Genomic DNA, 14,252 nt, shown 5'->3' with positions numbered 1-14,252 from the left:
CCTCCTGCTCTTCTTAGAAAGCAGCATCTCCCCCTTGCAATCTGGTGCCTCCCTCATTCTATCCAGTGTTTTCCCCATGCTACCCAATGTCTCCTTCATACTATCCAATGTCATTACCATACCATCCAGTGTCTCTGAAATGCTATCCAATTGTCAGAACATAGCCTATGAAAGTGCTTGTGAGAAAAGTTCAAGAAAACAAACAAGAATCTTTTGACCTCGATGCTAACATGAAAACATGGAATTGTTCTTGAAATGTGTTTTCGTGTCCCTCCCAGGGGTAGTGGATAGGAGTGAGTTCACTTCAGATTATTCATCACAACTGGATATTGTTGTTTATATGCCTGTATGGAAAAGCATGTCTTTGCCATGTGCAGCTTGTCCTTGTGATTGTACACTTTACTCAGATGACTCTTCTAACCCTCAGAGTGTAAATTGTCTGATACATTGAATAAAGTTGGCTATTGAATGAGACTCTAGTCTGCCTCAGTTTTAGGCTCCATTCTCCCAGGTCCCACCAGTGTCTCCTCCCTGCTACCCAGTGTCTTCTCCATGCTACTGGTGCCTCCTCCATGCTATCCAATGTCTCCTCCATGTAGTCCAAGTCTAAATTCATGTGGCCTTAAATCACGCCCGTTCTTTTGCATCTTAGTTTAGATTTCATACCTCCGTATTCTGTCTATGTTTGTGAGAAAAGAGGGCCATGGTGTAGGCGATTCTACTTTCTGTCAGAGTTTAAGATTTGAAAGGGAGCAATAGGAAACAATTCAGATGTATTAGGCAAAATGGTAGCTAATATCTCAGTTAGGGTGATCCATTGGCCAGGATTTTCTTTGTCTGAAAGCCTTACATCTTGGGGACCTTCTACCGTTTAGGCTGACTAGGACTGCTGACCACCCCATTCTTGCATCATTAAATACACTTTGGTGAAAACACCAGGGGTGAAACTTGGTGCCTTGTAACTGCAGGGAAGACACATCAAGGAGATGAGAAATCTTTCAGGAGCTCTCCTAGAGACACTGACCAGGCAGCTAGGTTTTGGAGGAAAACACTTAAATCCATTGTTTTCTGTCTTGGGCTTTCCAGCATTTTCAAGTACCAAGAAGCCTTTTGTCTGGGAAGAACCCAAATGTACAGACTGTGCTAGTGTTCTAATTCCTTAACAGCTTGAATGTAGACACATGAGTGATGTAAGGTGGGAGGCAATATATATATATATATATATATGTATATATATATATATATATATATATATATATATATATATATATATATCCTATGAATGTTAGTTTCTCAGTATTGTTTGTTGAAAACAAATCCTTTTAAAATTTCATTGTCTTGGTACTCTTGTTGAAAAGCAACTGGCCAAATAAGTATGGGTAGCTCTATTCCTGAATTCTGTCTACTAGTTAACCAGTGTATGTGTCTACCTTACATAAGCATAATAGTGGTTGTGGCTTCCTAGTAAACTTCTTTCTTGAAACTGCAGATTTGTAGTAAATTTCAAACTGTAAATATAGGTCATTCAACTTTCTCTTCTTTAAGATTTGTTCATTATAGCTCTTTTATTATGCCAAATCTTAAAATCCAATTTTATGCTGGAAATTTAAGGTAGCACCAAATTTTTAGATTCCAGAACATTTGTTGTTCTTTTCAAGAAGAGGTCTGGCTGTGTAGTTCAAGCTGGCATCTGATGACCCTTTTGAACCCCTGCTACTGGGAGTGTAGGTATGCCCCACTATCCTGTGACCGTCTTTGTTCACTCATTATTTTGTTAATGGGCCCATGGCTTAATTGCCCTTTTTAGGCTATTGTGGGCAATACTTCTATGGACATTTATGTACAAGGTTTTCTGTTGGCTGGTTGGTTGCTCTTTTTGAGGTAGAGCTTTAATATATAGCATAGGCTAGCCTCAAACTCACAGGGATCCTCCTGCCTCATCCTTCCAAGTGGTGGAATTACATGTGTATGGTACTATGCCTGGCTTCACATGTACAGTTTTCTGTGTGAAAACATGTTTTTATTTCTCTTGGTTGGAATCAATGGAATCATCTTGTAGCCTTACATATCAAGCAGCAGTTACAAGGAGACTTATTTTTCTCTCTTTTTTTTTTTTTTTGCCAATTCTTGTTATTATCTGTCTTATTAATGCCCCATGGCTGTGGCAAATTTTACTATTATAGTATTATTCATTTGTATGTGTTTGTATGTGTACATGTACCATCACATGTGTGTATAGGTCAGAGGACAACTTGTAGGAGTCAGTTCTCTCATTTCACTATATGAGTTTCCAGGGTCAAATTCAGGTCAGGTCATCAGATTTGGCAGCAAGCACTTTTACCAACATAGTATGTCTTTAAAATAATATTTAAAAATTTCTCATTAAAATAATTTGGACCTACAGGCAGAGTAAAAATAGAATAAATTCCACGGTCTTTAATACCTTTGTCAAATGTCTATGTTTGTACTTTTTCATTAAACCATTCAGATGCATTTCAAAGCCATTTTGATGGCATCTAGAGCCTATAATTTTGTTCTTTGATTCTCACAGTATATTCAACTGTTACTCAGATTCAATATGTATCATGCTTATGTCTATTCCTTATTTTAATGTTTTGTGTCCATAAGCAATATGCTGCATAATCTGTATGTTAATTCTATCATATTATGGTAACCTGCACTTAATTTTGTGGGTCATTTTTTAAAGAGATATAATTATGTTGTTTAACATATTTTCTCACCATACACTGTGGTGACATAAAATATACTATTATTTTTTATCAGTTTTCCTATATTATTTATGTCATTTTCAATTGTTCAAATTTTGAGCGTTGCTTCCAGGAATCATCTTGTTCAGGTCTCTCTGAACACACATGCAAGACAGCTCTCAGATTAGTTACTGGGAAGTATTACCTTCTAGTCATAATGGGGAACTTTACACTTTATATTAAATGTTGCTAATTATCTTCAAAATGGTTATGATGAGCCTTCTCTTTTGAGATAATTTTAAGAATTTTTATTGATCTATATTCTTTCCACTCTTGACACCATTATACCTTTCCATGCTTTCCAGTATCATAGGAGCAAAATGACAGTCCATTCCTGTGTGCATACTGTATATTTAATTGGTGATGAAGCTGAGTATTTTTGATATGTTTATGAGCTATTCATAGGAGTTCTCTGTGTATCCCAGGTATTAGCCCTGTCCCTTCAATTAGTATAACAAAATTAATCTACCATGTTATGGAATGATTCTCAAGGTGTGGTTCCTGGATTCCTGGGAAAATTTTGGTCAACCTAGAAAGTTAAAACTATGCTTCTTTTAATCATACTTGTCCTGAGGTTGTAAGGACAAAATTTATACAAATGATAGAATTCCTGCTTTCAAGCAAAAAGGCTAAAATTTTTAAAAAATGTCTATTTACAAAGAGCTTTCAAGTTGCCCAAGGTGTAATCCTTTTCCCCATAAGATCGTGATGGCATCTACAAATGCAGCTTTTCTGATACTGTAAGATAAAACCTATATTTGGATGACCCGTTTGATGCATTGACCCAACATTTTCCAAGGAACCAGTGAGCAAAGTACCAAAGTCATGCATGAGTACAAGGTCAGTTCAGAGTAGAATATAAACCAGTTTTATTAATAAAAAAGACATGTCTTGTTCTGTAGCCAGGCTGGCCTCAAATGCTGATTCTCTCATCTCTGCATCCATATGGCCGGGATCATGACATGTATAAAAGCATACTTTTAATCCCTGTGCTCGGGAGGCAGATGCAGGCAGATCTCTGTGAGTTTGAGGCTAGCCTGCTCTACCCAGTGAATTTGAGTACATGGCTACATACACAGAGAGATTCTGTCTCAATAAACAAAAACAGTAACAACGAACAAACAAAAGACTGTTTGGGGCTGGAGAGATGGCTTAGTGCTTGGTGCTTGTCTGAAGAGCAGGGTTTGGTTTCTAGCACCCATCTCAGGCCTATCTCAACCACCTGGAGCCCCAGCTCCAGGAGACTCGGTGCCCTATTTTATTAAACACACACGCTCCCAAACAAAACAGAAACAAAATCTTGTAAAAAAAATCTTTAGACCTTTTATTTTGAATTAATTATTATAAAAATATTAAGCTCATTAATTCAGACTTATTTCAGAATTGCAAGTTTGGAGAATTCCTACAGCACTCCTACCCAACTTCTCTAAATGGTAACATATTTAGGTCATCACAATCAATGACTTTTAAAATAAAAGGCTTAATGGCCTTATTGGCAGATTTTGTGTTGTAACTAACCTTTAAGTATCTACTACCAGCTGGGCATGATAATACATGACTATAATCCAGTTCTGGAGAGGCTGAGGTGGGAGGAGCAGCATACATTCAAGACCATTGGGGCTATAGAATAAATTCAGAACAAGCCTAGGCTGCATAGCAAGATCCTTTGTTTTGTTTGTCTAAAACAAACAAACAAACAAACAAACAAACAGATTCTCTATTACTCATTTGAGCCTTCATACAGTAACTAAGACATCCTGAGGGAAAAGCTGTGAAGTCTTTTCCATTCTTTTTTTTACCAAGTGCATGTGATTTTTTTTTTTTTTTAAATATACTTCAACCGAAATTATCTATCATGAAAGCTTAAGCTCAGGAGAAGATATGAGAACCTCCTGTGCTTTCAATTAGGTTACATAGTAAATAGATTTACAAAAATGTAAAATAAGACACATTTTTAAAATAATAAATCACAAAGAAAGCTATTTTAAAACAAATCTTTGGTATACATAAAGTTTTATCCTTTATTAAAGAGAAGAGAAAATTCACATACTAATGAGATAGATGCTTTAAATATTTTTATTTTTGAAATTTCATACATGTATACAATTAAATATTATCATCTATCCCTGTTTTATCTCCAACTCTCTCTATGTTTCCCAGTAGATCCCCTCCTCACTTCATGTCTTTTTAAATAACCTAATAAGTCCGGTTAGTGCTGTGCATACATGCAACCAGAGAGACATGGATTTATTTCAGCATCCCTCTAACATCTTTCCCCCTTTACACCCCACATATCTGTGAGCTAATATGATAGTTTTGTTTTTGTGCCTGGCTTCTTTCACTTGGCACACTTCCTCCAGGTTCCCATATATGGTTGAAAATGCTACGATCTCATACTTTTCTCATACCAAATAGTATTCCTCCATACATATGTATCATATTTTCTTTATTCAGTCTTTAATTTTTTTAATTGTTTTTGTGTGTCCCTGTCTCTTGGTGGACACAGATGGATTCCATGTCATTCAATGAACATGAATGTGCAGACATCTCTGACATAATGACTTAATTTCTTTTGGATACATATGCATATGTATGTGTGTGTACATATTCACATCTTTAGTTTTGGTTTTCAGAGAAATTTCTGTTCTGTTTTCTACAATGACTGAATTTATTCTCATTCTTATATCAGAGTACAAATGTTCCTTTATCTCTATGCCCTCCAAGCTTTTGTTTAAAAAAATGCTTTATGGGTATGGGTGTTTTGCCTGCATGTATGTCTGCGCACCACATGTGTGCTGTGCCTATTAGTCTAAAATAGTGTGTTAGTTCCCCTGAAACTGGAGTTCCAGACGGTTGTGAGCTGCCATCTGGGGAATGGGAATAGAATTCAGGTCCTCTGCAAAAGCACCAAGTAACTGCCGAGCCATCTCTCCAGCCCAGTGGTTCTCAACCTTCCTAATGCCGCAATTCTTTAATATACGTCTTTATGTTTACTATACTGCCCCTCAACCATAAAATTATTTCTTTGCTACTTCATAACTGTAAATTTGCTGCTGTAATGAATTACAATGTTCATACCTGACATGCAGGATATATGATAGGTGAACCCTGTAAAAGGTTGTTTGAACCCCCAAAGAGGTCATGACCTACATGAGAACCACTTCTCTAGCCCCTACCCCCGAGATTTTTAGCTTTATAGATTTGCTGCTCATCCTTCTAACTGGTGTAGAGTGACATCCCACAGTGTTTTGACCTGAGCTTCTCTGATGATTAATCAGGTTGAATGTTTTCTCTCACAGTTGGCCATTTGTATGTATTCTTTTGAGAAGTGTCTGTTTAAGCCCTTTGCCCATTTTAAAACAGAATTATTTGTTTGCTTGATCCTGTGTTGCTTGAGTTTCTTATTCATTTGGGCACTAACTCTTAATGAGGTGTATGGTTTGCAGGAATTTTTTTCTCCCTCTATAGATTGCTTCTTCGCTCTGATCATCATTATTATTATTATAATATTTTTTATCAGATATGTATCTAGAAGAAAGGCAGGTAACTGAGCCTTCAGGGCAGCAGCTCCATGATTGGTGCTCTAATGATAATTCTGTTGTTTTATAATATACAGTTATTTTTTTCATGAAACCATTTTCTATTATTACATAATATGCTTATCACTGTTTAAAATAAATATTTTTTTTTTCTCACATTATCTTGAGTAAAGGAGGAAGGGAGGCCTGGAGCTTTATTGTAGAGAGCCATGGAATGCAAGAAAAGAAGTCAAACATCTCAGTCATGAGCTTGTCATGCTCAGTCAGAGCCTGGAGCAACCTCATGGAAAAACAGCCATGGGCAGGCACAATATTCTGGAGGCTGGAGGTTTTATTCAGTGCCACTGGCTGTGAGAGAGAGAGAGTGAGAGTGAGAGAGAGAGAGAGAGAGAGAGACAGACAGACAGACAGACAGACAGACAGTTGGAGAGACAGACAGAATATTTCACCACATTGCACAGTTAGTGTGGAATTCATGATCCTCCTGCCTCAACGTACAGAATGCCGGAATCACAGGTATTCCAAAACCAGTTCATCTTTTCCAATTTGGAACCTAAAGTTTTTCAATCCCAAATTTCTGTATTCTCTCCTTTCTCTTTCAATTCCACCTGCAAAGCACTTGATTCCTTCTTGAACTTGGTTTCTTCTTCTCATGACATAGTTCAGATTCATCCAACATACATTGCTAATGTTTCATCTTCCGCTCCCCAATTCAGAAAACACAGGGTATGCCTTTTAAGTTCATGAGTCTGTGACATTTCTACCAGCTGTTTTGTTCCCCTATGCATGGATCTCCAGCTGTTTGGCCTACTGGATATCACTCACCAGCTGCTAAAGCCAGATGCAGTGTTTCTATTGCTGTGGCAACCCTGTCACCACGGAGCATCACTATTCTAGTCACAGTTATCAGTGGAGCCTGCTGTTATTGGCAAACTAAGGGCTCTCACTGGCTGCACGTATTAAAGGCTCATTTCTTGCTCAAATTACAGCATGATGTATATCACAGGGACACCAGGCTCCGGGCTGCTTCATCTTGCAACTCTACCATTTTTGATTTTTTTTCTTCCTAGTCAGTGGATAGGAAAACAAGAGAGCAGAGAATGTTCACTGGCATGCCACAGCTTCAGTCCAGGAGTAACACAAATCATTTCCTACAGAAACTATAACACTGTCCCTTGACATTTTTGCTCATTTGGACCTCATGAAAGCTCAGGTGCTGATTTGGTGCTCTGTTGCTGACTAGAGGGGATAATATAAGGAAATTTCTTGAATTTGCATTCAGGCTGCTCATGCTCTGTTGAGTTGTGTGATGACAATAGAGCATGCACTATGCACCAGCTCGGCCTGCTCACAAGTTGTTTCTTTCTTTCTTTTTTTTTTCTCTCTCTGTTCCTCCTTCTACCATGAGGCAGCGAGCAACAAACATATCCAGTGGCTGCTGGGAGAAGATGGCGAGGTCTGGGTGTGGGTCATGGGTGAAGGCCCCGGAGACAAGCCCTACGAAGAGATCTCTGAGGAGCTGATTGCAGAGAGAGCACGGCTGCAAGCACAGAGAGAGGCTGAGGAGCTCTGGTGAGAGGTGCTGGCTGGGAGGGTACTGGGGGAGGTGAGTTGAGCCTGGAGCGCTAGGTATATCTAAGCTATGGGTGGGAAAATGAGATGCTGGTCAGTGGCAGGCTGTGTTTAGTTCTATAAAGATCAAGTAACCAAGGCATTGGAGTCTTCCATCAGTGAACCTTGTGGGTTCAAGTATTAGATCCACCAGTCAGCTAATCTGAGACCTCAGTTTTCTCTTGTTGGTGATATAACCTAAAAACTAACACCCCTTCTTGTATACATGAAATGTGCATTGATCTGGACAGTATGGGCAGCATGGTGTGTGTGTGTGTGTGTGTGTGTGTGTGTGTGTGTGTGTGTGCATGTGTATGTAAAAGCCAGAGGTCAATGTTAGATATCTTCTTCTGTTGCTCTCCACACTATTTTTTGAGGCAGGGTCTCTTGTGGATCCTGTGTGGCCAGTTAGTTTAGGGATTTTCCTTTTTCTGTCTCCCCAGTGCAGGGATTATAAGCATCCATTACTGCATCCACATTTATAAGAGAGTGCTAAGGATCTGAATTAATTTCCTGGACTCACATGGCAAGTACTTCATCAAACAGAACCATTTCTACAGCCTCAGCCACTTTGCAAAGTTCTCACAAGGATGATCTAGCAGTAGGGCTTCACCTTGGCTCTGTGTTGCTCCTCTGCACATTATTTAGATTTCACAGTAGAAGGACAGCTCAGCCCTCAGGGAAGTTTGGAATCAGACTCCTTTTTTTGTTTATTATTATTACTTATATTTATTAACTTTGTATCCCAGCTGTATCCCACTCCCTTATTTCCTCCCAATCCCACCCTCCCTCCCTCAGCTTCTCCCTGCCCTTTCCAAGTCCAGAGATTGGGGAGGACCTCCTCCCCTTTCGTCTGGCCCTGTTTTATCATGTATTTTTCAGGACTGGCTGCAAAGTCCTCCTCTGTGGCCTAGCAGGACTGCTCCTCCCATGGTGGGTGGGGAGGTCAAAGAACCCACCATTGAGTTCCTGTCAGAGACAGTCCCTGTTTCCCTAACTATGGGAAACCAATTGGTTATTGAGCTACCAAGAGCTTCGTCCGAGTAAAGGTTCTAGGTTATATCCATACATGGTTCTTGGTTAGAGAAACAGTTTCCCAAAAAAAAACCCTTACCCAGATATATTTAGTCCTTGTGGGGCTCCTATCCTCGGAGAAAGGATAGGAATCAGACTCCTTTTGTCAACAACTTTTAACTTTTTGTTTTGTTCTTGCCAATCTTGGAAATCCATGTAATGGTATCTCCAGAGTCCTCTACCATCAAGTTTGAATGATGATACCTTAGTTGTCAAATTGTGAAAACATGTAAACAAGACTGAGGACTACAGTGAATTAAAGAACACCCACCACCTATTACTCAAGCTAACCATGAAGAGTATTTAAGAGACAAAAAAAAAAAAAAAAAAGAACTGTTTTTATTTACAGCTTGACAAATCTTATCACTTCAAATCCTAATTCGTTTGAAGATTCCCAAATAGTGTTTTATTACACAGGAAAGCAACTTAGTTGTATTTTTGATAGACATTTAAGTTGCTTACCATTTTTAATAAAACTGCTGAACATCTGCTACATACATCTTTGTCTACTTGAATGAGAAATAGGATTTTCATGTCTTGTTTCTTGGGCTTCCAGAATGGTTCTGCTGGTTACTCTTCCTTAGGAGTGTCATCTCTCCCATCTTTTGCCCTCTTGAGTTCTGTTGATTTTTGTGCTTACTGTTCTGTGTATTAAAGGAAGACTGCTGCTTGTTTTTACTTGAAGTTGCATTCTAGTTTTTCACCCAACCTCACCCCTGCTGCTGCTTTCTTGGAAGGAGACAAAAGGAAGCAGAGATCACCAAGAAGTTCCGGGATGCCTTAGCCAATGAGAAAGCTCGGATCTTGGCAGAGAAGTGGAAAGTGGAGATGGAGGACCGCAAGGCTGCCAAAATCCTAGAGGAACGCATCCATGAGGAATTCAAGGTGGGCCACTGCACAGGGCACCTAGGAGGGCCACTTGCTCTTGCCACAAAGCTCATTTGGTTTGACTTTGTTCTTAGCCATTGGTTGGCCTTTGATGTGTTTTGAGACAGAAATCTGGCATGCCTGAGCAGGAAGGAACTTGACACATATTAGATGCATCTTCTTGTATAGATAAGCGAAGTAAGAGCCAGACAAGGAAAAGGAATTTCTAAGGCCACATATGAGAGTGGTTGGGTACAGAGTTAGGAACAGAATAGTGGCCTTCTCTGTCCCAAACTGAGAGTGTTGTGAAATATGGCCCCAGGAACTAACTTCTGACCAGATGAGCCAGAATTCATATCCAGCTCTACTACTAAGTCATTTGTGACCTTGAGATACTTGTTAAACTTCTGAGTTATCACCTTGATTTTGGTAAAATGGTAATAAGAATAGACTACTTCAGATTTTATTTTTTTTGTGGGGGGAGGGTGAGTATCAAGGTCTTACTATAGAGCCTTGGACTCCCTGGACATTCATTCACTTCTGCCTCTCAAGTCCTGGAATTAAAGATCTGTGCCCACATACCTGGAAAGTCTTTTATTTTTATGAAAATTTATGGAGAGGACATATGTACTTTCTTGGCCAAGGAATGTCTTGTCACTTGGTATTATTAACTAAATCTACAAGATTTTGAAATTGGTAAATGAGTTTCACTGCTCTCTGCTAGTATGATTGTTGGGTTTAATTGTCATTGTGATACAATATGGAATCACTGAAAAAGGGGTCTTCATGAGGAATGTCTAAATTTTGGGCTTATGGACCTGTCTGTGGGGGAATCATCTTGATCACAGTAATTGATATGTGAAGACTCAGCTTAAAAAACGTCATCAAGTCCCTGGGCTTGGACCCTGGACTGTATAAAAGAGGGGGTTAGCTGAGAGCAAGCATACCGACTTTGATTCTGCTCTTGACTGGATAGTATCAGTACTTTCAAGTTTCTGCTGCCTTGACTTCACCACGTTGATGGACACAATACTCCTTTTCCCCTGAGTTGCTTTTGTCAGAGTATTTTATCACAGCAACAGAAAGGAAACTGCAACAGGTTTGGAACTTAAATTACCTGAAAATATTTTTCATTATAATATAGTTGTAATACATTTATTTAATAGAAAACAAAAAATACAAATAAGCAGAAAAAAAGTCATGCTAAACATTGTACTGTTTTTCAAGCTGTATTGTTGAAATCAAACACAGCTGGATATCAGACAAGGCAAGACAACAGAATTTGGGGCTGAGAATACAGCATGTATAAGGTTTAATATTTAACATTTGCCACAAATAAAACATGAAACAAAATAGATTTTTCTTCCTGCTAACTACTGACATTTGGGAGAGAGAGCCAAAATCCCTCACAGTGCCTGTAGAGGAGATTTACAGGAATGAGCACTCAAGGACAGGGCAGAGGAGAGCCTGCTCTCAGCAGTTAGAGAAGTGAGGAAGCTAGAAGCAGAAGCAGGTCAGCTTCTAATTAGACGCTGTATTCCTTTAGCCAAGCAGTTTGTGAAGTGGGGGATCTGTCCTCCCTCAGAAGCTGGGGTAAGGAGCCCCTCCTTCTAGTAGTTATGGTGCCAAAGAACAGCTCTCAGGGCCTCTGGACACATGCTTCTGAGTCTAAGAGCTGTTGCCACGAGTCAGGAGCACTGTGAGAATACAGCCTCATCAGTGTAGGCTAGACTTCACTGCACATTTTTCTGTCTGATGAGCTTGATCCCTCCACTCACAGCTGTGGAAGGAGCGATGTTTTAAGTTTTGCTTGTCGGTATTTTCACAGCATCTGCCCTTCCTCCACAGTGGTTGCATAGTGAGGAAGCTGAGATACTTTCCTCAGCAGCTGTTGCTTTTCTTAGTTTTGGTTATTGTATTTTAATGTCCAGGAGTCAAGTTCAACAATCTTTTTCTTTATCATGTGTTTTGAGCCCAGAAAGCTTACCTACATTTGTTTTTATACCTTTCATGCCCTTTTCCTCTGTACTGAATGTTCCTCCATCTTGGGAGAGTCACACAGCATCGTGTACCGACTTTATTCATTTTTTTTGCAGCTACTCTGTGTTGCAGCACAGGGCTGGCCTCTCCCTTCCCATTTGCCTGCTGTCTTGACAAAATTTTACTGTATACTTGCCCCCAGATCTTTTCATTTTCCCTTCATGATTTATTGTTCCTGAGCCAGACTAATTGTTCAATTATTGTAGCCTTAAATTAATTTTTAATACGTATTTATATAAGAACCCCATAACTTATGATTTGCAAAATTTCTTTGCCTAATAATGTCACCTATTTTTTTCTACCAGCAGAACTTTTGAAATTTTTTTAACTGTTCTTCAAATAATAATCCATGGTGATTTTTATTGGGATTGTGTTAAATTGTAGCTGTGTTTATGAAAGTGGACATTTAAAAAATACTGAATCTTGGAATCTTCTTCTGGAATGTGCTATTTCTCTTTTGATCCAAAGCTTCTTTTGTCTTTTTAACTTTTTATTACAAACTTGTGAAGGTCAATGGTGTGTGTGTGTGTGTGTGCTTGTGTGTGCGTGTGGTCTTTCTTGCACACACCACTCTTCATTGTGGAGCTCTTTATTCCAGGAAATAGTTAAGATATACTGAAATGTCTAGGAAAGATTTTCTGGTTGACTAAATATGGCTTGCAGCAAATCCTTTTGCCAATTTTCCTTTTAGAGTGGGGTTATCAGAGTCTGTACATTGGCCTTGAAAGCTGTTTTGATGTGTGGAATGTACTAGAAACAATTATCAGTAACTTTTAATTAAAATCTTCTTTCACAAATAGTTGATTTAGCTAATTATTTATTCTGAGTGGCTTGAATATGTATGGACTCATAGACTCATGTGTTTGAATGCTTGGCCATAGGGAATGGCGCCCTTAGGAGGTATGGCCTTGTTGGAGGAAGTGTGTTACTGTAGGGTGGGCTTGGAGCTCTTCTATGCTCAAACTATGCCCAAAGTGGCACACAGTCCCCTTTTGCTGCTTGTGGATCAAGATGTAGAACTCTTAGCTACTTCTGCAGCACCATGCCTGCCTGCACACTGCCATTCTTCCCACCATGATGATAATGAGCTGAACCTCTGAAACTGTTAGCCAGCCCCAATTATATGATTTTCTTTAGAAGAGTTTCTTTGATCATGGTGTCTTTTCACCGCAATGAACACCTACTAAGACATAGTGACATAGTCCCAGTGTATAGTCCAGGCTAACCTAAAATTTGCTGTGTAGCCCAGGTGACCTCAAACTTAAAATCCTTCTATCTTAGTCTCCCTCTTGAGCATTGAGATTACAGCTGTATAAAAATCAAATATTTTTTAAACAAAACATGTAAATATTCCCCCCAAAAATCTAACTAGAAGATGCAACAAACAGAATTTCCTGTTTTGCTTTGTGTTTAAAACATACCACTATTTCTAAAATTACTAAGGTCCCACATGTCCATATTATTTTCCATTAATTAATTAGTTAATTAATGTATTGATTTATTTGTATATGTGTACATTTTCCTGAGTTCACTGTGTATGCAGGTGCCTGCAAGGCCAAAGGGTATCTGAACCCCTGTGACTGGATTTGCAGGTGATTGTGAACCACCGTGGGGCTGCTGGAACTGAACACAGGTCTTCTGTAAGAACAGTAAACTTTTTATCTATCTGGTGTAGTAGCATATGCCTTTAATCCCAGTACTCAGAAGACAGAGTCGGGTCTTTGTGTTCAAGATCAGCATGGCTACACAGAGAGTTCCAGGACAGCCAGGGTTGTGGAGAAAGACCAGGTCTCAAGCAAGCACAAAGCAAGCAAGCAAGCAAGCAAGTAAGCAAGCAAGCAAGCAAGCAAGCAAGCAAGCAAGCAAGCAAGAAGCAAGCAAGCAAACCAACCTTTTTAACTCTTGAGCCATCTCTGTTGCTCCTTATTTTACTTTTTACAGGTTATGCCATTATCTATATAAATTGTTTAATTTAGAACTCAATTGCTTAAAATTTTTATTCATGTTAATGGATTTCTAAGTTTGAATGAGCAGATTGTGTTTTAGTATTTTCTAGTTTTTTCTTTGTTGAATCAGGGTATTTTCAGCTTAGGCTAGGATAAAATGAAGACTAAACATCTTTAGACAGCATTCTTATATGTGTAAGGTACTTGGGTATATTCTGTGCATGTCCCTTTCAGCACAGCCTGCAGAAGACTCAAGCTTCAGCTTACACCTCCTGAAGAGAGGCTCACAAATAGTTCTATACCCTAGGTTACCCTGTTGAAAGCAAGCCCATGTGACAATGTGGAGGGTATTAAAACAGCCAGCATGTACGGAATCCCTCCTGATTCTGCAAGTCCACCCAGGGAAT

The 14,252-nt window shown here is 39.1% G+C and overlaps 1 protein-coding gene across 1 annotated transcript in view; it reads left to right on the top strand.

Moving 5' to 3' along the window:
• Nucleotides 1–14,252, top strand: part of Sh2d4b (SH2 domain containing 4B) — an 85,663-nt gene that overhangs the window by 22,774 nt on the left and 48,637 nt on the right. The window contains exons 4-5 of the mRNA XM_055597830.1: nucleotides 7,720–7,879; nucleotides 9,730–9,877. Of these exons, the coding sequence (XP_055453805.1) occupies nucleotides 7,720–7,879; nucleotides 9,730–9,877 (308 nt within the window). The remainder of the gene's footprint in view (nucleotides 1–7,719; nucleotides 7,880–9,729; nucleotides 9,878–14,252) is intronic.

Source organism: Psammomys obesus, unplaced genomic scaffold, assembly GCF_907164565.1.
Source record: "Psammomys obesus unplaced genomic scaffold, mPsaObe1.curated_primary_1811, whole genome shotgun sequence".
NCBI lineage: Eukaryota > Metazoa > Chordata > Mammalia > Rodentia > Muridae > Psammomys > Psammomys obesus.
This window is presented reverse-complemented; position numbering and strand designations above follow the sequence as displayed.